This window comes from Castanea sativa, chromosome 4 (genome assembly GCF_040712315.1).
Source record: "Castanea sativa cultivar Marrone di Chiusa Pesio chromosome 4, ASM4071231v1".
Taxonomy (NCBI): domain Eukaryota; kingdom Viridiplantae; phylum Streptophyta; class Magnoliopsida; order Fagales; family Fagaceae; genus Castanea; species Castanea sativa.
In genome coordinates this window covers 11316324-11340344 of record NC_134016.1, presented here as the reverse complement: position 1 = coordinate 11340344, position 24021 = coordinate 11316324, and the positions used below count along the sequence as shown (strand labels likewise).

The following is a 24021-nucleotide window of genomic DNA, read 5'->3' as shown; positions in this document are numbered from 1 at the left end:
ATCTCAAACTTGGGTGGGTGGGATTCTTTGCTCAATCGTGATTAAGGAGATATTGGAAGGTTGTTCTCGAACCTCCTTGAGAGGAAGTGTGTTAAATGCAAAGTTCAACACTATAGTCTAATCTTAGAAGGTTGTTCAGCCAACAAAATCATTCAAACCGAGTTTTACTTGTCAGGTAGCACAAATCAACCTTTAAAATCAACGTTTATTTCATGATTTGATACTACTATAAGATCATTCTAAATTTTTCTTTATTTTTAGTTCTTGCTAATTATTTGGGTTTATGTCAGTTTGATCAAAACTTGTTTATTCACAACTATATTTCCAACATCTATCTCTATTTTTTTATAATAAAAAAATTAAAAAAAAAAGGAAAGAAAGAAAAGGAAAGAAGAGAATAGAGATTAGCATTTAGCACAAATATAGATAGAAAGTTACTGATCTCGTTTCAAATGGAAGCCCGCCAACTTTGCAGCATCCATCAAAGCCTCCCTCCATTTCTTCACCATGTCTTCAGGGCCATTCAGAAGCTGATCTTTTGCAAAATTTCCCTTTTGTTCTCATACATCAGACGGAGACACATGATAGAAAATAGGTAGCACCGTGAAAGTTTGATTACACCTACTTTTGGAACAAACCATGATCACTACGAGCTCATTGAGGCACCACTCGGAGTTAGCATAATATTTGGAGAACACAATAACTGCCATCCTTGATGTCTTGATTGCTTGCTCCAGCTCTATCGAAATTTCTTTCCCTCTCCTAACGTCTTTGTCATTTATATATACACAAATCTTTTTCCTTTCTAAAGTGGTAACGATGTAGTCTGTAAAGTTTGCGCGGATATCTTCACCACAAAAATTAACGATGTTAACATGTATAGTGTTGTGGGCTTTAGGTCCAACTAGTTTACTTGTATAGCACACATTCTTGTACTACACCCTTACTTGTACTGCACTCATATGCCTCCTATATAAAAGCACTCATGTATATTTTTTTAGTGAGAAATACAATACTATTAAATTCAGTATTTCTAACATGGTAAAAGAGCCACTGCTCTGACATTTTCTTAGCAGTCTTGTCTTTATTGGTGGTACTATATTCTCAACATTGCTTCCGCCATCACAGCAGCCGACGTAGTTCTTTTGCCGTAGAACCTCCGACGTCTTCTAGTCGTTGTCCTTGAGTTCTAGACCTGCAGCCGCCGTCGTTGAGAAGTATCGCACCATACAGACCACTGCACTTCCTATCTCTGCCGTGCATCTTGCTCCAATAAATATTTTTCAGGTACCACAGTGATTGTCTTTTCCCGATCTACTCAATCTGTAGTCCAGGTGCTTCTTACCCAGTTTTTCGCGTAGATTTCATTTTTGCAATCTATTTTTGCATATTTTGCTTCTAAATGAAGAATAAAGACAGGTCTTCTTCCTTTTGCAACAATCATCGCCGACAATCCAACAAACGTTTTTGCAATTTTTGCAAACGTTTTGGCCATAATATTGAGACTTGCTATCAGCGCAATAAATCAGCTGTTTCAATTTCTGCTGCCACTATTGCTACCATTGTGAGTGTCCAACCAATGGCTTTCGTCTCTGCACAGTCTAAGTCTTCAGGTCGCACTTTCACCATGTCCACAGATGACCTTAAAAACATCATCGCCAATGTCATTCGTATGGTTGGTAATGCATCTTATTCCTCTTCTCTCTCAGCTTTATCTGGTATGTCTCATTCCTCTTGGCTTATGGATTTTGCTTGTTGCAATCACATGACACCTCACTCGTCCTTATTTTTTGAACTTCAACCTGCACCACACCTTCTTACTATTCGTACAGCAAATGATTCCACAATGTCTGGTCATAATATAGGTTTTGTTTCAACGTCCAACCTCTTAGTTCCTAGGGTCTTTAATGTTCCTGACCTTTCTTACAATTTGTTTTCTGTGGGACAATTAGCTGAGTTGGGTTATCGAATTATATTTGATTATTCTGGGTGTATTGTGCAGGATCCAAGGACGAGACAGGAGCTAGGGACCGGTTCTAGAGTTGGGCGTATGTTTCCCGTGGACAACCTTCGTCTTCCACTTGTTGCTCCTGTTTCTATTGCTGCAGCTGTTGCTGTTTATTCTATTCCTTCCCTTGCACTTTGGCATGCTCGACTTGGTCATGCATCTTCTTCTCGTGTACAACAATTGGCTTCTAGAGGTTTGTTAGGTACAGTGTCTACAGAAAATTTTGATTTTGTTTCATGTCAGTTAGGAAAACAACTAGCTTTGCCTTTCAATTCTAGTGAATCTATATCCACTGATATCTTTGACCTTATTCATTCTGATGTTTGGGGACCTTCCTCAGTCTCTAGTAGGTGGATCTCGATATTTTGTTGTCTTTGTTGATGATTACTCTTGCTATAGCTGGATCTTTAATATGAAACATCGTTCTGAATTATTGCAAGTGTATTATAATTTTGCAAAAATGGTTGAAACTCAATTTTCTAAACGTATCAAAATTTTTCGATCTAATAATGCTCTTGAGTACACTCAAAATGCTTTCCAAGCTGTTTTGCATTCCTATGACACTGTTCATCAACTAACTTATCCAGGTACCTCTCAGCAAAATGGTAGAGCCGAATGAAAACTTCGTCATATTTTTGACACTATTTGTGCTCTTCTTCTCTTTGCCAAAGTTCCTACTCCTTTTTGGGGCGAAGCTACTCTTCATGCTGTTCATGCTATTAATCACATTCCCAATCTTGTCATCCAAAATCAAACTCCATATGAGTGCCTTTTTGGGTCACCTCCGGACTATCACCACCTTCGCTTATTCGGCTCTGCTTGTTTCATTCTTCTTCAGCCACATGAGCATAACAAACTTGAGCCTAGGTCAAGACTTTGTTGTTTTCTTGGCTATGGCGAAACTCAAAAGGAGTATCGGTGTTATGATCCTATTTCTCATCGTTTTCGTATCTCCCGCAATGTTGTCTTTTGGGAACATCGCCTCTTAGTCGAGCTCTCTCACTTCCGTGCTTCTCTATCTTCCTCTTCTGTCTTAGATCTATTTCCAAATGAGACACATATTCCTTCTGTAGCTGCTTTTGACCCTCCTATAGCTGAGTCTGATCCTCCTGTAGCTACTCCTAATTCTCCTATTAACTTCTCTGTCCAACCACCAAATATCCTTAATCCCTTTCCTAGTTCCCCCTTTAATGAACAGGTGGAAGATGAACAGGTCGAAGACGAGCTACCCAACCTTGATCTTGGGTCCCTTGCTCCCGTTCCACCTGAAGATCATGCACAAGACATTCCACCTCGTCACTCAACTTGGGTAAGGTCCATTCCTGCACATTTACTTGACTATCATTATTACACTGCCCTTGCTACACTACACGAGCCTTACACCTATCGTGAGGCTTCTACTGACCCTTTATGGCAGATTGCAATGAAAGAGGAACTTGATGCATTATCTAAAAACCATACTTGGGACTTGGTCACTCTCCCTCCTAAGAAATCTGTGGTTGGTTGTAAGTGGATCTACAAGATTAAGACTCGCTCTAATGGATCCATTGAGTGCTACAAAACTCGTCTTATTGCAAAAGGTTTTACATAGGAGTATGGGATTGATTATGAAGAGACCTTTGCTCCGGTTGCTTGTATTTCATCTATTCGTGCCCTCTTAGCTGTTGCTGTTGCCAGTAAATGAGATCTTTTCCAGATGGATGTCAAAAATGCATTCCTTAATGGGGATTTAAGTAAAGAAGTTTACATGCAACCTCCTCCTGGTCTTTCTATTGAATCAAATAAGGTTTGTCACCTTCGACGTGCACTTTATGGCCTTAAACAAGCTCCGCGTGCTTGGTTTGCCAAATTTAGCTCTACCATCTCTCGTTTGGGTTACATGGCTAGTCATTATGATTCTGCCTTATTTCTTCGTCGCACTGACAAATGCACTATTTTATTTCTCCTGTATGTGGATGATATGATCATAACTGGTGATGACCTTAGTGGCATTCAAAAACTCAAGGAATTCTTAGTTAGCAGTTTGAGATGAAAGATCTTAGACATCTCAGATACTTCTTGGGTCTTGAAATCACTCATTCTACAGATGGACTTTACATTACTCAAGCCAAGTATGCCTCTGAACTCTTGTCTAGAGCTGGACTCACTGATAGCAAGACTGTTGACACTCCAGTCGAGCTTAATGTGCATTTGACTCCTTCGGGGGGAAAACCATTGTCTAATCCCTCTCTTTACAGACGCTTAGTTGGCAACCTAGTTTATCTTACTATTAGTCATCCAGACATTTCCTATATTGTTCACCAGGTGAGCCAGTATCTGTCTGCTCCACGATCAACTCATTATGCTGCTGTTCTGCGCATTCTTCAGTACCTAAAGGGCACTCTCTTCCATGGTCTTTTCTACTCTACTTAGTCTCCTTTTGTTCTCCGTGTATTTTCTGATGCTGATTGGGCAGGAGATCACACTGATCACAGGTCCACCACTGGTTATTGCTGTCTTCTTGGTTCTTCTTTGATTTCTTGGCGAAGCAAGAAACAAACTCATGTGGCTCGTTCTAGTATTGAAGCAGAATATTGTGCCCTTGTTGATACCACATTTGAGCTTCTTTGGTTACGATGGCTTCTCAAAGACTTAAGGTGTGTCTACATCCTCTGCTACTCCTCTTTATTGTGACAACAAGAGTGCCATTCATATTACTCACAATGATGTCTTCCATGAACGGACTAAACATATCGAGATCGATTGTCATTTTATCCGTTATCATCTTGTCCATGGTGCTCTCAAGCTAATCCAGTCTCCTCTACAGATCAACTTGCAAATATCTTCACCAAGTCACATCCTAAGGGACGCCTTCGTACTTTGGTTGACAACCTCAAATTGGTCTCACATCTACCTTGAGTTTGAGGGGGGCTGTTAACATGTATAGTGTTGTGGATTTTAGGCCTAACTAGTTTACTTGTATAACACACATTCTTGTACTACACTCTTACTTATACTGCACTCATATGCCTCCTATATAAAGACACTCATGTATATTCTTTTAGTGAGCAATACAATACTATTGAATTCAGTATTTCTAACAAACGAAAACGTCATATGTGCAAGGTGGCGTTGGTAAGGATGAAGAAGCCACGGTTGCATTTAAGCTCAAGAACGAGCCAGCTCAGAATGAGAGAGAGCCGATGAGGAGTGTAATTGTAGGTCAACCTATGTAAATCTATAGAGGAGAAGTTTAGAAGAGGCCGGCAATAAAGACAACATCTTAAGGAGAACAGATCCTATATAGAACACGACACTTACATGAATACATGGTAATATGGTAGTTTTTGTGAAGTATATACTCTTGAATGAAAGTCAAAGTCCAACATCGAAAAAATATTATTACATATGCAACATTCATGCATTATGTTGTTAAAATCTACGGATTACATTTATTATCATTTCAATTTATGTGGTAAAATTAGTAGTATATAGCTTAGTATTTTTTATATTAATTTCTCAACCTTTTTACTTTTTCTTCATTCGCATGGGCAGAGAAGGGGGCTTAACCCCCTACCTCTTAAAAAAATTTCCCCCCCTCCCCCTATAAATATTAATTAAATTTTAAATTTTACTTATTGACCTCCTGTCATATTTAATATATATATATATATTAAAGCATGTACACATGAGTATTAATGGTCCCATTCATATAGATATATAAATTTTAAATTATACAATAAGTATAAATATCTCTTTTTTTCTTTTTCTAATATTCACTTTTTTTTTTTTTGCCATGTATAAATCATTCATTTTAGGAGTATTTAGAGCATATGTTCATGAAAATATATAACTACGAAAATCTCCTTATGCATTTTGTATTAGAGTCAGAGAATATGAATTCACATTTTTTTGGTTATAAGCAAAAATTCTGTGATTTTTATGATTAAATTTTTAGGCTCTGATGACGTTATACCCAAGGCCTTTCAAACCAGCCCAACGAAACTTGATAGGAAACGAATCAAAGAATTTGCCACAATACGAAGTAATCTAAGCAGGACAGTCCTTGAAGGATGGCACAATGCAGCGATTAAGTGACCACATGAATAGTTTTCCCATAATATCTTCACCATGCAACTCATCCAGCCGAGTTAACACATGACCTAGAAACAAAGGTCCCAATGGCAAACTAACCCCAGCAGAAATCTTAATAGCCATAAGAAAATATGCAAGTTTGATAGGATAACGAGGATGCTCGCAAAACACAAACTTACATAACCAGAAGGCAATGAAAGCAGCACGACGAACCCCATCTGACCCTTGGCGCTAAATGTATGGACCCAAGACGAGAGTTTGGCCTTGTATTCACCCACAATAGAATGCTCTCCAATGAATCCTTTGTACAGCTGTTTTTCGATGGCCTTCTCAAGAATTAACTCTAATGACCATGACAAGAGGTCACTCCCAGTTAAACAAAACCAGATACTTATCATCAAAATTGACTTTCTTCCCTCGACCTTAACAATATGCAAAACTTCGATAAACGAAAAAGCCATTTATAATAACCATTACCTGACAATGACATAACACTAAAATATATATATATATATATATATATATATATATATAATCATGGAATTAAATTCAACGCAATACTTTTTTTTTTTTTTTGGATTGTTGGTAGCAGAAGTTAAAATATTAATTTTTTGATATCAGCCGTCCAATAAAAATAAAAATAATTTCTTTCATTTATGGGTTGTTTGAAGAAAAAAATTTTAACTTCTTAAAATTTCTTCCCGACGGTCCATAGATATTGCTCGTAGCTCTAGCATGGGATCTGGATCCTATGGTGACGACCCATGGAAAAGTTAGATTGCTTCGCAAATAAGAAAAGTTCCCTTTTTTTATTATTATTATTTTTTACAATCACTTAGATTTTTAGTTTGACAGATTTCTTCATAGCCATTAGATTTAATAGCAAACAAGTTTTTTTAGGGTCTTACCTGAAAAGAGTCTTCAAAAATATATTTCTTTTATTTTTCTCTCTCTTTAAATTTTTTACTAAATTCTGAGTTAGTCTTTTTAGGGGAAATTTTTAGATATTTTTAGAGCACGAAAAAATAGTACTCTCTCCTCTCACATTCATAGTAAATGTTACCGTGAATTTAATAAATGAACTTCATCATGAATGTGAGAGAAAAAAACATTATTCTCTACCCTACAAGAGTACCAAAAAATTAATCGTTTTTATTAGAGTTCACCCTATACCTTTTTTCAGTTTAATTGTTTGTTCCATACACAGTACTAATTTTGTCAATTACTTATATACCCAGAGCTCTTTGACTTTTTCCACAATCAGCAGCATGCAACTACTGGGTCAATGTTCCAGTTCTGTTATCAGCATTTCCAACTGCAACAACTTATGCTGCAGTAATTGCAGCTTTTGACAGTGGCTTTCATGTTAACTTGGAATGCAAGTAACTCTCAGTTTTATGGTTTGTTTGGATTAAAGGGGAGGAGAGAGGTAGAATAGAGTTGGCTAAAAATTAGTTTTAATTTTTAACTAACTTTATTCTACTTCCCTTACTCTCCCCCCTCCCCTATTCAGACCAATAGATAGTCTTAAGCGTGTTTTGACTCAAAAAAAACTTCAAACAATTGAAGTCCTCCTAATCCCGTTTGTTTTTTCCTGAAACTTTGCTAGAAAAATCTTGAGTCATTACTTACTGCAGTCAACACACAGAAATATTATTATTATTAATATTAAGAGATATCATAGGATACCATTCAAAATAATAATAATAATAATAATCACTATATGAATGGTGAGTTGACCCGCAATGTAACTTCCAAGTAGAGATTTTGCTTTAAAAATTTAGACCCCCAATTTGGCGTCAACACCACTCCCCCTCCCTCTGTCTTCTGTCAAAATGCATCCCCATCTCTTCCCAACCATCAAATTGTCCTTGATCATAGTAACCATAACCTTAATCCATTTTCCAACATCTTTGCTTGCGGATAATGAGCAATATCTCACTTGTGAGGCACCATTTAACTGTGGCAACCTTGAATACCTCAGTTATCCATTCTGGGCATCCAATCGGCCAAACTATTGCGGTCACCCTAGTTTTCAGCTAGACTGCAGCAGCAATGTTCCGCAGATCAACATCGCTGCCATGAATTACAGAGTCCTGGAAATCAATTACTCATCATGGACTCTCAAGGTTGCTAGGGCAGATTACTTGGACACGATTTGCCCTGCTGCGTTCGTTAATACCACCATTGGTAGCAACTTATTTTCCTATATTACTTCAGATAATACGAACCTGACACTCTATTATAATTGCCGTACTCCTCCAGCTGCTCAACCAAATTTGACCTTTTATCAGTTTAATTGCACCATAAACAATACCAACTTTATCAATTACTATATCCAGAGCTCTCAGAATTTTTGGGCAATTAGCAACTTTACGGGCGCATGCAACTACTGGGTCAATGTTCCTGTTCTGCGATCAGCAGTTCCAACTGCTGCAACTTATGATGCAGTAATTACAGCTATTGATAGCGGTTTCACGCTGGAGTGGACTGCAAGTAAGTCCGAGTGTGATACATGCCTCAAGGCTGGAGGGCTGTGTGGTTCCGACCCAACCACGAGTACATTCACTTGCTATTGTACAAACGGGACTTTTCCATCCGGTTGTAGCACTGTACCAACAAGTAAGCATCCATTTTTGTTGTTATTAATTCTTATTTCATTTCTTGTCTAGTTGTCTACGTCGTTTAGATGCTCAGTTACTTCTATATTGGTAACTGCCTTGTGCTACTCTCATTTTTTTCCTTCAGCTAGCCAAACTGCATCTATACCATAGTTTTCATCACACTAGAGGATTAAGATCAAATGTTTAGGAAAAAGTCTGATCAAACGTTTAAGATCAAATATTGCATCCATCATATATTTGAACATCATATATACATCATACAAGTCCATGTGACCTGAATCAAAATCATCTGTCCCACACTCTTTGTTCCATACCATGCTCCACAAATCTAAATGAGCAACATGTCCCTTAATCCCTAATTTTATGCTATTTTATTTACCTTACCTGAAATAAATAAGAAAGAAAAAACCCCAACACATATTCGTCTCCAACCCCCCTACTACCAACTTCCGCCCAACGCCACCGACATAAGTTCATCAGCGCTGTCAATTCCAGTCACAGCCACCGTTCCGCCACCAAGTCCAAGAAGACCTACAGTCGATTTGAATACCCACCACCATCGTCATTGTTGAATTTGTCTTGGCATCAGAAAAGTTGCTCCCTTCAATTCAAGAATAAGTAAATATTTTCCTCTGATCAATGACGGTCTAATTCCTTGGTTCTCTTTGCGAGAATATGAAATTGATGGACGATTAGTATGTTTGATCTAACTACTTGGATTGGATCAAAACCAAGTCAAGTTCTGGGATAACATTTATAAAGGATTACGCTTTAGACACCGACATCCTCTGGTAGCAATTATGTGCTGTAACAATGTGAGCCATGAGAAATTATGAAATTTTTAGATCATTTTAATTATCCCCATTTTACTAAAAAACTTATATCTATTTAAAATTACTGAGTTATTAGTTAGTTTATGTTTAAAAAAAGTTTTTTGTTTAACAATTTTAAACAGGTGGATGGTCATTAAGTAAAATGGTGGACAAATGATGTAATTCACTACAAAAATATTATAATTTCTCCATTTACTGCTAGACCTAATCTGAGATTGCAAAATTGATTAACCTTTTCTAGTATTTGGATTTTTCAAACGTTTTCTAGTATTTGGATTTTTCAAACGTATACACCTAACCGTCCTTGACCGCATTCCTATTATCAACCCTATCTATGAATTTTGTTCTTTTTATTTGGGTTCTCTTGATAGAATTCAATTGTCAATCAATTTAGTCCATCAGGGTCCGAAATTTCTCCTATTCCCATTTGAAAATCCTAATCAACCCTGTCTATCAATTTTGTTCTCTGTCTATTTGGATGCTTGGATACTACTTTTCAATACATTTAAATTAAGAGATTAAATATATAATCCCACACACATTGGGATGATTTTTTTTTTTAATTTGAATAATTAATTCAAATGTTTATATACATTTATGAGTGTTATAAGCTATTTCTAACATTTTCTAAAAAATAATCTATATATTAATATATAACAATTTTCCACATCATCACTAAACACACAAAGCAAATTGAAGCCATGTTAAAAAGCATGAAGATTCAGAAGAAACAGAGAATTGAAAGAGACGATAACAAAGACGAAGAAAACATACTAAGTTTTTCTGTGCATCGCACCGGTTAGCAACTAATTAAAGTAAAACCTAAGGGAATCTTAAACTAAAATACACTTTTTCTCTGCAAGATATATACAAGAGGCCTGAATTCTAATTATGAAATTATTACAAGCCAAGATCTAATTATCGTAATGACTGGAACTGATCTTGCTTTCGACTCTCTGCTGCCTGACCAAACCAAAGTAAGGATAGAAGTAGTGCTGCATTCACTACACAATTACGTGATAAAGGTTTTTTTTTTTTTTTTTTAAAGAAAACCTGCCACTTAATATTACTCATCTATATTTTTTTCCATTTTTTTAAATCTTAGTTTTACTGTCTTTAAGTTAATAGGTTTTCTATCTCTCAAATAATAATAATAATAATAATAGGTATTGTAAGAGGGTTTGATGTGCTAAGAGGTTTTCTTTGTCCTGTGAAACTTTTTTTTTTTTAAATTTCTTCTTTTACTTTCTCAATTGGTAATCTGGCCGTGCATGATTGGTATAACCTACTTCTGACTTCTGAGAGACTTATATAAATTTATATAGGGTTATGCTAACGAGTGTCTTTAGACCAATGATTAATAATTCATTTTAAAAAAAATTTGATATTATTTTTATGAAAAATGAAAAAAAATTTCAAAATATTAATTGTTTTTTTTTTCCTATAATTTTTTCTTTTTAAAATTTACATATAAAAGAAACAAAATGAAGCACGTCGAGCTTGATCGCATTATTGGTGATTACCAATTTACCATATAAAACGAGAAAGATACAAAATCGGCACACCATGATTGACTGTTTTATTGGTAACTTTATTAGTGCTCAAGACTTTTGGAAGGCAACCATTATTAATTCCACCTTTTGGGAATCAACTTAAATGAATAAGTTACATAATATGTCGGTGGGAAGTTTCAAACACATTCTTGCCACTTTATTTTATTAGTTTTTTAATAAATTTTTTGTAGTATTTTCATCATTTTTCTTGTATCTATATAGATATCTATATAAGAAATATTATGTTTACAGTATTTTCACAATAAATACTAAATGTTAGATTGTTGTTGAACATTATATATTAACAGAAAAAAAAAATTTAATGTTGTATCCAAATTAGCTACAACTAGTAATAATAATAAAAATAAATACTAATTACAATTTTAGTCTGTATAAACTAAAAATATTTTCAAACCAATTAAAAATAAAATTTAGACATAGTGGATGAACAATCAAGTTAGTTCAAGATTGATTTGACTTCAAGGATGCTAAAAAATGTCTTCGGAAAAGGCTAACTACCTTGCAAATATTGTTTTCAGTCCGTATTTGTCCTCTTCCATTATTTCTATATGACTCGATCGTCTAGCTGCCTGAGTTGCAATATCTCTTTGCAGGCTGGCCCAAGATATTTTAAGGTTTTAGGCGAAACTTTTAGATGGGATCTTTTCTGCTGTCTAGATATCTACTCTATATTATTAAATTTATATATAATTTTTTTTTCTTTGCTTTGTAAGATGCAAAATTATTAATTAAGTTTTTGTATTCAAGTTCTTTTAAAATCTTCTTTTTTAATTAATAATTATTTCATTATCTTCTAACTCTATTTTATAAATTTATTGTTCATTTATAAGATTTTCAACTGAATTTTTAGTTATATTTTTTTATTGCTAGTGACAAATTAGTCTAGAGATCTTTTTGAGATTCGATTTAAAAATAAATTTAAAGTTTTTTGTATCCAAATTCACAGATTTATCTAATAAAACCAAATAGAATAAATACTTTTTGTGACGAGTCAAAATAGACTAAGCTAAATTCTAACCTCGCACAATTTATTTATAGAGATGGGATGCAAATCAACCTTAGTTATCCTTTTGAAAATGAATTGATCAAGTGAGATTGGGATACGAGCTTGGGACATATGTAAGTCAAGGAAATTGAATAATACTAGTCTAGAATTGATTAAGTTATGCTTCTCGGGTTTAGTTTGAGTTGTAGGTTTACACTTGTTCTTATGTTACAAGGCTATGACTCTCTTTTTTCTTATCTCAAAATGCTTCATTCCCCACTTGTTCTTATCTTATAAGTCAAGGAAATTGAATAATACTAGTCTGGAATTGATTAAGTTATGCTTCTCGGGTTTAGTTTGAGTTGTAGGTTTACACTTGTTCTTATGTTACAAGGCTATCACTCTCTTTTTTCTTATCTCAAAATGCTTCATCCCCCACTTTATAGAGATCTCTCTCTTATATAGTCATCCAGGTTGTATCCTGGCTTTCCACCTGGAGGGCTAGGACTTTTTACCCTGATATTTGTCCCATCAAGGCCTTACTAGAAGGTTTCTCTATTAGGTTGTGAGTTATGATGACATTGTTCAGGGGTCATTTCACCATTAATGTAGTTAGCTAAGTGGGTACATAGCATTATATGCGGGAGTAATGGATGCTTTGTACTCTTCCTTCTCTTGCTTGATAACAAACTTTCCTTTTTTCCTCGGTATGTGCCTGATGGTCTTCAGAACTAGACTTCCGACCTTCCAAGGACGTATCAGTATCCTCGGGATTCTTAGGCATTCTAATCTTCTTGGGTTTGTGGTTGTGTTGTCATATTTAGCTCTGAGACTTCTGATAGAACTTCCCGAGGTGTGCTCTTTCGGTGTTGATCTCTTCTCACTCATTACTCTCCTCGGCTTTTCATCCTCCCACACTTTTCAAAAAATAAAAACTGAAAAACAAAAGCTAAATGAATGCATAAACTAATAAAGAACGCCTAATTAGACCAAGAAACAACGAATCAAATGGCTATACAGTTTAGTGTTAGATTTTTCTTTATATTTTAAAATGAGAATTAATGAATTAAAAAAGAAAGATTGAAAAAGAACAAAAGGATAGATCTAGAAGAGTGTGGTCACTGTAATACAACCACTAGAGGAGTCTTTACCAACCATTTGCCTCAAAAACCCATAACCTCTAGGTCCTCTACCATGTTCTTAAAAAAGGAAAAATATTGTCTGACACTACCATTTCAAGTAAAGATGGAAGATCTAGCAGCAATTTTCCATAATCTGGGAGAATATTTCAGCCTCTTCAAGTAATCAATTTAAGTTTAGGATTTTCGGAAAGATAGAGAAAAGTTTGGTCTATGTTTTCACTTTTTAGTGACTAGGAGACTCAAATTAGTCAGAATTTTGACCGTTTGAAAGAGAGAGTCAAACAAAATACGCGTACATTAAGATTGAAATTTTTATGTATTGGCTAAATTTTGGGACTTAATTAATTCTTTCCAAGTTAATTAATAATCCTAAATTTTCTCCGACAGGTCTTTTTTTAAAAAAAATACAGCATTGGATAAGTAATAATTAATATTTGAGATTATATTTTTAAATTTTGCTGATCCGGGGCTGTTTTTTTATGGGGGCCTTAGGCAATGGCATGAGTTGCTTCTACTGTTGAGCCACCCCTGACTCTTTGTTTTTCGGGTTAAATCTAGTGGTTAACTTCCTTGACACTTAATGGTATTAAGCATTTACTAACAACCACTTCCTATGTACTCTCACTGATATTATGTTTATGTTTGTGCTATAGGATCATCCTCCAAGTCCAAGCTGCGTGAAATTGTTATAGGTATGTAAATATAGTCACGACAAAGTTGTCAAATGAGAATTGAGTTAACATTAATTGCACATGACAAAGTTTCCTTTCATTAATTACAGGTATTGCGGCTGCTGTGCTTGGGATTATTGTAGTCTGTATCATACTATGCTGCCTTAGAAGAGAACAATTGAGTAAGGCATTGGTCTTTAGGAGGACAGCAAGGAAAAACGATAAATATGTCAAGGCATTTATATTGAATTATGGTTCACTTGCTCCCAAGTATTATAGGTATTCAGAGATCAAGAAGATGACCAACTCATTCAAAAACAAACTAGGGCAAGGAGGATACAGCAGTGTATACAAAGGAAAGCTACCAGATGGTAAGCTCGTGGCAGTAAAAGTTCTAAGTGAATCCAAAGGCAATGGAGAAGATTTTGTTAATGAAGTTGCAAGCATTAGTAGGACTTCTCATGTTAATATAGTCACTCTTTTAGGTTTCAGTTGTGAAAAGAACAATCGAGCTCTAATATATGAATTTATGCCCAATGGATCTCTAGACAAGTTCATATACCATCGAGATTCTTCAGCAACAAATTGTCGTTTGGAATGGAAAACATTGTACAAAATGGCAGTTGACATTGCTCGAGGACTAGAATATTTACATCGAGGTTGTAGCACAAGGATTCTGCATTTCGACATAAAACCTCAGAATATTCTTTTAGACGAAGATTTCAACCCAAAAATCTCTGATTTTGGCCTTGCTAAACTCTGCCAAAGAAAAGACAGCATTGTATCAATGCTTGGCATGAGAGGAACAATAGGGTATATTGCCCCAGAAGTATTTAGTCGAAACTTTGGAGGAGTCTCTCATAAGTCTGATGTCTATAGCTATGGAATGCTTGTTCTTGAAATGGTTGGAGGAAGAAAGAATTTTGATAATGGAGTGTCCAACAGTAGCGAAAAATATTTCCCAGATTGGATTTATAAGGATCTTGAACTAGGTATGGGTGGAAGAACATATGGGGTCATGACAGCGGAGGAACATGAGACAACAAGGAAGATGATACTGGTGAGTTTATGGTGCATTCAGACGAATCCACCTGATCGACCATCCATGAATAAGGTGGTAGAGATGTTAGAAGGAACCCTCCATTCCTTACAAATTCCTCCAAAGCCTTTCTTGTGTTCGCCTGAAAGGTCACCAGTAGATTTTTCCACAACTTCGTAAAAATGAGCCAAAAGCAATTTACAAGGAAAAATACAGATCCAGCATTGGGCGGAATAAAAGAAACATTCCTCATTAGTCATCACATGTATGAATTTCTTATATTTATGGCTTGAATTATACATGATATGTTTTACTCTTGACTACGAAAGCTGATGAGAGTACCATACTTGTCTTAGTTTATGGTCTCGATATGGATCTAATAATTGGAATTTCTTGCTCTCACTTTGTGGTCTCACTATGGACCAAATGATGGACCAAATAATTAGAATATCAAGGCTACAGTTAATACCAAAAATGGAATGTTAAAATTCTGTCTTGTACAGGAATATTCCAAAAACATTTATTGTTGTTAACAATATAAATACAAAGAGACTAGTTAAATAGCCTGTATATTTTGTATATATGATGTGTGTATAATATTGTACAAGAGAGGACATTACATAGGCAAAATATGTGTGAAGTACAAGTAATATGTGTGCATTGCAAGTACAATACATTGGGCCCAAGCTAGTGGGCTAGACTAACTAACTTATATACTAACATCCTACCTCAAAGTCAAGGCGGCGAAGATGAAGCCAATTGGAGCTTGGATATAAGATCTCAAAGGCAACTTGGTGGGTGAGTCTTGGTGAAGATATCAATAGGTTGGTTAGCAAAGGAGATGGAGTACAACCAAAGATTGCCTTTCATGAGATCCTGATGAGTGATATGGCTGTCAATTTTAATGTACTTAGTGTGTTCATGGAAGACTTCATTATGAATAATATAAATAGCAATGCGATTATCACAATAAAAAGGAGTTTCAGTGAGTTGTGGAGCATCTAGGTTAGCCAAGAGCCATCAAAGCCATCAAAGCTCTCCCCTTTTGAGAATGATGCATGGTTTGGGTGTGAACTATGACTAATGAGTCATTTTTAATTAAAGTTCAGGAATTGCCACCAATCATTAGGTATTTCTAGGTGTGATTAGTCATATGACTTTATTTTGATTTTATTACCAATCCTAGGTTAAGAAAAATGTCAGGTTTTTCCTAATCTAAATGGATAATAAAAAATCTTGATTCTTGGATTGAAAAGTTTGGTTACATGTGGGAAATGTGTTAGGCACCCACAATGCTTGTCATGAAACAATCCTTTGTTATGGTAAACTATTAATTTTTGGTCATTGACAGATAAAAACAAGCTATTAACAATAGCTTTCAGGGCTTTAAAGAATTTAGGCTTTGAGGATTGATTTGGGAAAGGTGTGTAGCCTTTATCAATACTTTGCTAGCACATTGGAATTACTACCAAATTTCCATGATGAAAATCCGACAGTACTTTGCCTTATTTTCGTGGTGGAAATTCGGCAGCATTTCTGATCAAATGAATCATGCCACGCATAACACATCTTCACCAAGCTTTCATGGTGAGAATATAGCAAGAAGATTCCACATTTTCACGACGAAAATCCAGTAGAGTTTCACATTAGGTGCACCACAATGCATCAGTAGGGTTTCATGCCTATGTATACAGCATGCATCACTATGCTCGGACTAAGGTAGGTTGAGGCTTACCAAAGTATGTAGACACTGCATTTTGTACCCCTTACGACTCAGGCTCCCGTTTTCCAATGATGCTTAAACTCTAAGGCCTAAGGTAAATTTAGAGCACAATCAGATATCAAATTGACTTGAGAAATGTTAAAATGAAAAATATAACTTTTTAAATGAGTAAAAATCTATTTTTGAAAATAAAAGACCAAAGTGGCCCTCGGCCCATGTTTGTGGGCAATGGCCTACGTACGTGGTCCAAAGCATGCATACAAAGGCACAATTCTGCGTACGTAGAAACATAATGGCTGAGATTTGGAATGAATCTCACACCGTCTAGGAGCCATTCCAAACCCCTTTTTTTTAACTATATAAAGCTTTACATGGTACATTTTCAAAACACATAGAAATTCCATGAGAAAAATATTTACTAGAAAAGACAATAGTGAATCAAAAGGGAGTTTTTCACAAAACACCCTGAAGTCAATTTTGTTTGATTGAGACTTTTTATGACCCAAATACTTTGAGTTTAAAGTTTCTAATCACTGTTTTTATTGTATTGTGATAGATTTGACTAAAGGGAACAATAAAAAATCAAGCCTACGAGTTTTTTGCTTGAAGGTATTCATTCTAGATTTCTTTTCTTTTCTATCTTTCTTTTGTCTTTTTAATATGTTTTTCTTGTTTAGTTTATGTTTATATATACGTGTTTAGTTTAGTGTTATGCTTGTTTGACGTTTACAAGTATGCTAGGTTGTTAGATTTATGTTTTTCTTTTTTGCTCTATTTTTCTGTTTCATGTTTTTGGGTTAGGGTTTTTGAACAATCCTACGCATGCATGTCGTGAGCAGGCGCACGCATGTCAAATCCTAGGTACCCAGGCCTCTGTCTGCATAAGCAAGCATTTGTCCAGAAACCCTGATTCAAATTTCTACTCTGTTTGGTTTGCTTGTTTCACATATCTTGCCTCTATTTAAGTTCTTTTACACACACACACACACACACACACACACACATATATGTATATGAGTTCTTGTTTCACATATTTTATTTGCTTGTTTGCTTGTTAACTTGTTAGATTAGGGTTTTCTTGTTTAAGATGTTACGTACATGCATTCACATACTCATACATAATGCCATAGGTGCTGGGTTGCTGCAAGGTAAGTAAAGGTAGTTCATGCATTGATATGAACATGCATCTTTTGTGATAAATATGTTTTGTATGATGTTTGATTTTGAGTATAGATGTTTATATGATCTTATGATTGCCATGATTAAGTTGTTGCCTTGAGGTATTGCTGCCTTTGTCTGAGATGAATGGCATGATAGGGTTTCACATGCTAGGGTTTTTCATGTGAGTCATAGTTTCAGGTTTTGTCCCTAAAAGAGGCAAATGCAATTTCTTCTCATAGAGATAATCTTCAGCCTGCATCCTCCAATACCCGAAGTCTCCTCTATCAAACTTCTCAATTCCTAAAGCCTTGCCTTCTTTTCCGACCATCGCTTCTACTCTAACCTTAGCTCTGATACCACTTATTGGGTCCCAAATTATCTTATCACAATATTAGCAATCTAAAATAGCAATCACACACAAAACACAAATATGTATGTGGAAAACTCTTTCTCTTTGAAGGGAAAAATCACAAGACAAACTCCAAATAATTTCACTATTATCAAATCAATTACAATAATTCTTATGTATATCTCACGGCTAAAGAAAAATCTCTCTTATTTTTCTTTGCTCTCTCTCTCTCTCTCTCTCTCTCTCTCTCTCTCTCACACACACACACACACTAATTATCTTTCTCAAATGCGGCAACACTTTGCTCTCTCCTTTCTATTTTTCTTCTCCACACACAACTCTCTCTCTTGGCTGTCTTCTTTTTCTAGGCTGCTTCCTCTTGGCTACTTTCTCAATTCATTTGTATGTTCATCTTTTTTTAGCACCTTGTACAGTACTTTGCAAGGAATAAAGACTCCTTGCTGTTCAAGTCTATCACAAACTCATTAAAGAGTAGTGATTAGATGCGGCTGGACTCCTAGGAACTCACAAAGTACATACTGACCATGTTCTCTTATTTCAACTTGATATGGGAGTCTTCATCACTTGGGCTTTTATGCTTCATGGGCTGGACTATGGTGCATCCAACACATTTGATTCTCAAAAGAAAAAGAAAAGAAAAAAACTACAAATTTTATTACATATGCAACATTCATGTATTATGTTGTTAAAATCTACCAATTACATTTATTGTTATTTCAATTTGTATAATTTATGTGGTTAAATTTATAGTAGCTTAGTATTTTCTATTTTAATTTATCAACCTTTTTTACTTTTTCTTCATACGCATTGACAGAAAAGGGGGCTTAACCCCTGACTCTTAAAAACAATTTCCCCTCCCCCTATAAATGTTAAATAAATTTTAAATTTTACTTTTATATATATATATATAAATAAATTAGGTAAAATACAAAACTGACCCTCTTACTTTCTTCAGATTTCATTTCAATCTTCTAACTTTGCTTTTGTTCATTTCAGTCTTCTAACTTTCAAATTTATTCAATTAAAACTTTTCCATCAACTTTTGTTATATGTTGTGGTTAATTTTTAAATTTTATAAATTTTTCTTCAAGTTTTTTAAATTAAAAAAATTCAATTTATGATTGACAATATTTTCCAGATTTTTTTTTAAAATTTTAATAAAAGTTAACGAAAAAGCCTTAATTGAATAGATCTGAAACTTAGAGGATTGAAATGAACGAAAACAAAGTTAGAGGACTGAAATGAAATCTAAAGAAAGTTAAAGGGTCAGTTTTGCATTTTAGCTTAAAAAATTATACAATAAGTATTAGTCTCTTCTTTTTTTTTTCTTCTAATATTCCCTTTTATTTTTCCATTTATAAATCATTCATTTTTGGATTATTAAGAGCATATGTTCACGAAAATATATAACTACATAAATCTCTTTGGGCAAGACTTAAGTACAGTACTTAGATACTATTTCTTAGGTTCCCCTTTTAAGATTTTGTCATATGGCTTTTTTCTCATGGGACGAATATGTATTTTTTAGTTAAATAACCACATAGCTAAGTCTTAAGATAGAACCTAAGGAACAACACTTAAAGTACTGTACATAAATTTTATCAAATTTCTTTATAGTGGTGGCGCCATGTGCATCTCAGGATGTTCCTAAGAACACCCTGACTTGAAAAAAAATTTATATATAATAATTAAAAAAGTTTATATTTGATCTGTGTTAGGAACACCCTCAATCACAACATTAGGAACACCCTCAAATTTAAATATATATATATATATATATATATATATATATATATATATATATATATATATATATATATTTTTCCACTTTCAAGCAAAAAAGAAAAGCCCAAATTTTTTTTTTTGCAACAGAGGCAAGCCCAACAGATTACAAAGGTACTACCCATGGATTCTCAACAAAAAAAAAAAAACCCAATATAGAGCAAATCACCACTAAATCAGAAACTACTTCTAAATCAGAAATCACTAAAGCCTAAAGCAAACCTAAAGCACATCGTTGCAGCTCACTTGCTCATTGGAGAATGGAGCACATTGTCGTCATCGAAGATCGCTCGGTGCCTTGGCTGCTCCAGTGCTCGATGCTCCTTCCCTTAAGGCATTTCTCCCTCTTTTTCTCTTTGAATCTCTCTCTCTCTCTCTCTCTCTCTCTCTCTCTCTCTCTCTCTTTTGAACTGAGTCTGTGATTGGCTCATTGGCTGGCCGAATTTTAGCTTCATTAATATTTTGTTTTTTTTTACTTTTTGAATTTGGCTTTATCTTATCCATTGGTGTGTGTTGGTGAGATATTAATTGGCTTTTTGTGTGATGTGTGTTGTGATTTGTGATTGTGAAATTTTCTAATTGGCAGTTGGCTCTTGTGATTGGGGCATCAGACATGAGGCTTGTGCTTGTCTATTGAGTGGGGTGGGGGTAGATGGGCACACAAATTAAAGCAATAAAGTTTATTGTTAGGCTAAACAACAATAATTAAAGTAGTATAATTAACCAATATATTATAAAAGACAAACAAATTAAATTATGTTAGGCTAAATAACAATTAATAATTTTATAATTAATTAAACAACAATATAACAAATTATAGTTTATAAAAGACAAACAAATTAATAAAACAACTAAACAACAATAATTAATAATTTTATTAATAAAGAATGAACTGAGCAATCGAATGGGAGATCAGTGGATGAATGATTGCTTGGTTGTGTATATTTGAAAAAGATGTGGCTTGTAGCATTGATAATGAGACTATCATGCAACGATTTCAAAATATGAAAACTCGTAGAAGACAATTGTAAACTCTATGTAATTGCGTGTTTTTTTATTGTTGTTGTTGTCAATATATGAAATTTTCTTTTTATTAGATTGTGTAATTTATGCGTGTTGAGGAACACTCTGGAAAAAATTTCTAAAGTCGCTACTGTTTCTTTATACATTTTGTAGTAGAGTTAGAGTACATGAATGCACTTTTTTTTGGTTATAAGAAAAAAATGCTATGATTTTAATGATTAAATTTTTAGGCTTTGATGACGTTATACCCAAGGCGTTTCAAACCAGCCCAATGAAAATGAAACGAATCAGAGAATCTGCCCACAATACAAAGTAATCTTAGCAGGACAGTCCTTGTAGTGACATTTAGCATGACAAAACTTCTTGCACTTGACAAGTATTTAGAACAAAATTCGCGTAGGAAAGCCTAAAGGATGCAACAATGCAGCAATGAAGTGACCACAAGACAAGTTTCCCCATAGTCTTATCACTATGTAACTCATCCAACCGAGTGTACAAATGACCTAGAAACAAAGGTCCCAATGCAAACTAACCCCCGCGGATATCTTTTTTTTGATAAACAACCCTCGGGGATATCTTAATAGCCATAAGTTTGCAAGTTTGATAGAATAACGAGGATGCTCACAAAACACAAAATTACATAACCAGAAGACAATGAGAGTAGCTCGATGAAACCCATTTGAACCTTGGCACTAAATGTATGGACCCAAGATGAGAGTTTGGCCTTGTATCCACCCATAGAAGAATGCTCTCCAATGAATCCTTTTTACCGATGTTTTTCATGTTAGAAATACTAAATGAATAGTATTTTATTTCTCAAGTAATAAAATATACAATTAGTACTTTTATATAGGAAGCAGAGTGTGTAATACAAGTATGTGTGGTATACAAGTAAAAAAGGTGGGCCTAAAGCCTACAAGACAACACTACAAGAGATAAGAAAACAACAAAGTCTAGACTGACGCTCAAGTTTATTATGCTCGTGTGGCTGATGAATAATGAAACAGGCAGAGGAGAAGGTGATAATAGTCTGGAGGTGACTCAAAAAGGCACTCATATGGAGTTTGATTTTGAATGATAGGACTGAGAATACGATTAATAGTATAAACGGCATGAAAAGTAGTTTCACCCTGAAAAGGAGCAGGAACTTTGGCAGAAAGAAGGAGAGCACGAACAGTGTCAAGAATATGACGAAATTTTCGTTCGGCTCTACCATTTTGCTGAGAGGTACCTGGACAAGTTAGTTGATGAATAGTTTCATAGAAATGCAAAGTAGCTTGGAAAGCATATTGAGTATATCAAGAGCATTATTAGATCGAAAAATTTTGATTTGTTTGAAAAATTGAGTTTCAACCATTTTTGCAAAATTAGAATATATTTGCAATAATTCAGAACGATATTTCATATGTAAAATCTAGCAATAGCGGGAATAATTATCAACAAAGATAACAAAATATCGAGATCCACCAATACTAGAGACAGAGGAAGGCCCCTAGACATTAGAATGAATTAGGTCAAAGATATCAATGGACATAGATTCACTAGTATTGAAAGACAAAGCTGGTTGTTTCCTAACTGACATAAAACACAATCAAAAAATTTTGTGGACCCTGACCCTAACAAACCTTTAGAAGTCAAGTGTTGTACCCGAGAGGAAGATGCGTGACCAAGTTGGACACGCTAAAATGCAAGGGAATGAACAGAAGAAACTGCAATAGCTGCACCAGCAACAAAAAATAGGAGCAACAGGTGGAAGACGAAGGTTGTCCACGGGAAAAATACACCCAACTGTGGGATCGGTCCTAAGCTCCTGTCTCATCCTTGGATCCGACACATTACATCTAGAATAATCAAAGGTAATGCGATAACCCAACTCAGCTAATTGTTCCATAAAAAATAAATTATATGAAAGATTAGGAACATTAAAGACCCCAAGAACCGAAAGATTGGAGTTCGAGATAGAACCTATAATATGACCAAACATTATGGAACCATTAGCTATGCGAATATTAAGAGGGTGTGGTGCAGGTTCAAGTTGAGAAAATAAGGATGAGTGAGATGTTATGTGGTTGCAATAAGCAGAATCCATAAGCCAAGAGGAAGGAAACATACCAGATAAAATTGAAAGAGAAGAGGAATAAGATGCATTACCAACTATACAAATGGTATTAGTGATGATGTTTTGAAAGTCAACTTTGGAAATGGTGATAGTGGATCTAGAAGACTTGGACTTTGCGGAGACAGGAGTCATTGGTTGGATACTCTCAATGTTAGCAACAGTAGCAGTAGAATTGGAAACAACTAATTTGTTGCGTTGATAGCAAGTCTCAATATTATGGCCAAGATGTTTGCAAAAATTGCAAAAATGTTTATTGGATTGCCGGCTACGATTGTTGCAATAAAAAAGAAGACCTATCCTTGTTCTTCATTTAGAAGCAAAATATGCCAAAAAAAAAAAGACTAAAAAAATTAAATCTATACGAAAAACTAGGTAAGGGGCACCTGGATTGCAAAAAGTCTACTCTCAAAAAGACAATTGGTCAAACCTGCTTAAAAGTCAACGGTTAAAGTCAACCAGAGGAATGATGATGTCAAAAAGATGATGCAAATGATGATGTAAGCAAAGACTAGCGATGATGTGGCAAATGACGTAAGCTAGGGGTGTCATGGCAGTTGACGTAAGTAGAATGATGCCAATAGGTTGCTGTAGGCGTGTGGCCAAGTGAGGCACAAGGAGCGTTGAAGCAGAATCGTCTGATGGCGCATGGAGCGCGTGTGGCACATGTATTCTATGCAGATTACTTTGGGCGGCGCATGAGGGCACGTGAGATGCCCGATGACATCAATTCTTCTCTGATGATGTAGATCAGAAGAAGACGATTGGGGTGGTATCGAGGATTAGAGGCATCAGGGCAAAATTTTATGGCGGTGACTAGAATGGCAGTGATTTTCAATGTATGATGGCAACGGCGACGGTGATTCTGACGATGACGTCAACAACAGAGTTAGCAG

General features: G+C 35.1%; 1 protein-coding gene across 1 annotated transcript; it reads left to right on the top strand.

Annotated features, from left to right (window-relative positions):
• Nucleotides 1-7878: 7878 nt before the first annotated feature.
• On the top strand, nt 7879-15394 carry LOC142631899 (LEAF RUST 10 DISEASE-RESISTANCE LOCUS RECEPTOR-LIKE PROTEIN KINASE-like 2.5). The gene is made up of 3 exons (XM_075806247.1): nt 7879-8704; nt 13894-13932; nt 14022-15394. The coding sequence occupies exons 1-3, from the start codon at nt 7918-7920 to the stop codon at nt 15128-15130; spliced, it is 1935 nt and encodes a 644-aa protein (XP_075662362.1). The 5' UTR covers nt 7879-7917; the 3' UTR covers nt 15131-15394.
• Nucleotides 15395-24021: the final 8627 nt, after the last annotated feature.